This window comes from Notothenia coriiceps, unplaced genomic scaffold (assembly GCF_000735185.1).
Source record: "Notothenia coriiceps isolate Sejong01 unplaced genomic scaffold, NC01 NC01_scaffold00034447, whole genome shotgun sequence".
NCBI lineage: Eukaryota > Metazoa > Chordata > Actinopteri > Perciformes > Nototheniidae > Notothenia > Notothenia coriiceps.
The window spans coordinates 1-3,153 of NW_011367148.1; the positions used below are offsets into that span (position 1 = coordinate 1).

General features: G+C 38.5%; 1 protein-coding gene across 1 annotated transcript; it reads right to left on the reverse strand.

The window, feature by feature from the left end:
• Positions 1 to 616: 616 nt before the first annotated feature.
• Positions 617 to 2,143, reverse strand: LOC104962166 (piezo-type mechanosensitive ion channel component 1-like). The gene is made up of 3 exons (XM_010790566.1): positions 1,982 to 2,143; positions 1,192 to 1,392; positions 617 to 1,021 (listed from the first exon to the last, which is right to left on the reverse strand). Exons 1-3 carry the CDS (start codon positions 2,126 to 2,128, stop codon positions 797 to 799), a joined length of 573 nt encoding a protein of 190 aa, XP_010788868.1. The 5' UTR covers positions 2,129 to 2,143; the 3' UTR covers positions 617 to 796.
• Positions 2,144 to 3,153: the final 1,010 nt, after the last annotated feature.

The window sequence follows — 3,153 nt, forward strand, 5'->3', positions numbered from 1 at the left end:
ATATTATATATTATATTAATATTTGTAAAGCGGTCCTAATTTTTTGTTTTAATTGTATCCTGGTTTTAAACGTTAAATATGTTTTGGATGCATATTGTTCTATTATTTGTTCAGGCTGTTACATACAATTAGCCACTGTTGCCACCTATATTAGGCTATATTATATATTATATTAATATTTGTAAAGCGGTCCTAATTTTTTGTTTTAATTGTATCCTGGTTTTAAACGTTATTAATATGTTTTGGATGCATATTGGTATTTCTTCCGGCTGTTAAATACAATTAGCCTCTGTTGCCACCTGCTGGTGAATAAATATTAAAATCAGCTAAAATTGACAACCGGTCCGCACATTTCTTTTATTGTATCTGCCGGTCCTTGGCACAATAAAGGTTGGGAACCCCCGCTCTAAACCAAGAACAGCTTTGTGGGTATTTTTGGGAGATAGGGACCGGGAGCTTAAACATATTTATCTACAAAAGGGACAGACAAGAATTTTCATGCAATAAGCATAATGCCCCAGAAGGATATTTCACAGATGAAACACTCCCTCTGGGAAAAAGCTAGTGGAGCAGAGATAATCCAATAGGTGGGTCAGGACTTTAGCTATCCACAAACTTTGCAAATAAAACATATTTAATATACTGTACTGGTTACCATTAGATCGTATGGGGAATAGACTGGGACCACAGGGCACATTGGGTGCAGGAAAACTGGGCATATTATAATATATAATATCTCGTTATTCGCAAACCGATTATTATAATAAGACACTGTTGTTGTGTATTGTAGAAGCTCTTATCTGGACATGGACTCACCCATACAGATGGCAGGTGGGATGCCCACACACAGCAGGTACTGGTAGATCATGAAGATGGACAGGAAGAGGCAGTATTTGGGCCAGATCCTGGCCATGGCTGCCCGCCGCCGCCTCACCAAGATGGCTACCAACCAGCAGCCGTGGATTATCACCAGGAAGTTCATCCGCTGGCCAATCACATTCACCGTCATCAGGAAGCAGATCTTTCAAAAGAGATCATTGTTATTTTACTACTTATTATTTTTTTTGCAGATAAAACTGTAATGTTTGGAAATATTTTAGTGTTGTTTCCTTTATTTACTGTCTTTTTTTTTTATTATTTCGAAAAAACCCTGGTAAAGCAAGGAAGTGATCTCGAGCAGCTACACTTTACCTCTAATCCAAACTTGTAGAAGGTGTAGTTGAGCAGGTACTTGAGGCAGGGGAGGAGGCCCTGGTCCAGAGTGTCCCTGGTGGCGGAGGGGAACAGAGCGGTGACGGTGGGGGGGGAGCGCTGGAGCTGACGGTAGTGATGGGCCTGGTGACGATACACTGTGGCCTCAAACACCAACAACATCAGCACTATCAGATGGTTCTGCAAAAGAGAAAATACAAATCAGTCAGGACACCAACTCAATCCTGAGTTCAAAAGATAAGTGAAGGAAAACCCAAAACGATTTAGCACATTAGCAATACTGGTTCAAACGTCTTAAAGTCAGTGGATTTTTGTACGTGATTACACGAGTCTTTACTCAAACTGAAAGATTGACAATAAAGTTGACTTTGACTTATTGTTAGATGCATGAAATAAGGTATTTGGTTAACACACGCTGAAGAGATATTCACGTTTTTGAATGAGACATGAAATACTTCAGTAGATAACCCACTGGTGAATGTCCAGAGCTTCTTTCTGTCTTAAAAACAGCAGTTGCTAACAAGTAGCTGAATGAGATGACTAAACATCATCGTTAGCTTGTAGCCTTGTAGCTTAGCGGTTGTAATGCAACCCTGTGATTATGATCACCTTTTTCTATCCTAACGTTAGCTTATTAATAAGGTGTTAAAATGTGTACATGTGTTTGTCAAAGAGGAATAGTTTTTCTTCGGTCCAGCTCAAAACATACACTAAAAACAGCACATTTACTCATCCTGTTTCCAGAAACAGCGGGATGTCTTGAACATACCTTGCTGTATCCCAGAACAGTCGCATCTTTCCTGATTCCAAACCATTTGGCTGGATCCACTGGGTCTTTATACAGGGAGGAGTTAATCATCTCCTCTGGCAGCAGGTTGGTTTCATTTGCTAGAGGCTGTGAGGGAAAGAAACACATGTATAAGCGGGAGAATCAACACCGTATAACCCCAGCTCCCACTGGATCACATTATTATCCAGTGATGAGTTCCTCTACAACACCTGCTGCCCCAGCTTGTGGGAGAAAAATCTATTCTATCTATTTTCTTTTGTATTGAACACATCTAGTGCAGAGCTGTTTCTTGAACAAAGAAGCAGGGTGTAACTTTCAGCCTTGAGCTGAGCCGAGCAATGCTACAGTCCTGGCAGTCTCATAAGTCACATATCTGTGTAAGGTCTATAGATAGATTATGACTGGATGATCAGAAACAAATGACACAAACCCTCCATGGCTCTGATGATGACTGCTCTGGTTTCAAAAGTCAAAGTCAGCTTTATTGTCAAAATTACTACATGTGTTATACATCCAGAAATCTCGAGATACCGTTTCTCGCAGTGTGACATACATAAAACAAAACGGGCCTAGATAAACGGGGTATACAATTTAATGTTAATATATTTAATTATTATTATTATTTGATTAAACTCAAACAGAAATCGTTGCAACAAGCAAGCAATATGAACTTCCTTTTGAATTTAAAATGACAGATACAGTACATTTAATGCAGTGGCGGCCAGCCCATAGGGGCGGCCCCCCCTCTTCCCACATGTTTGATTGTCATTAAAAATTAAAAATTAAAAAATATATATATTTATTATTATTTATTTTATAGTAAATATTATATAGTTGGTATCAGTAAAATGTATAATCTACAATAAAATCTCGTTTAAAATTGTGTTACGATGTCTAAAGTTACTGATAAATCACATGTTTCCTGCCTTGCCGCAGGGTGTATTATTACCCTCTCTCGTCTGGATTAAAAAAATCTTGAAAATCTTGGAGGTGGGCGTGTCTGAAAGCTTGGGGATTTTTTGCGAGCAACGCGACCAACAACCAATCACATGAATATTATATATTATATTAATATTTGTAAAGCGGTCCTACTTTTTTGTTTTAATTGTATCCTGGTTTTAAACGTTGTTAATATGTTTTGGTTGCATATT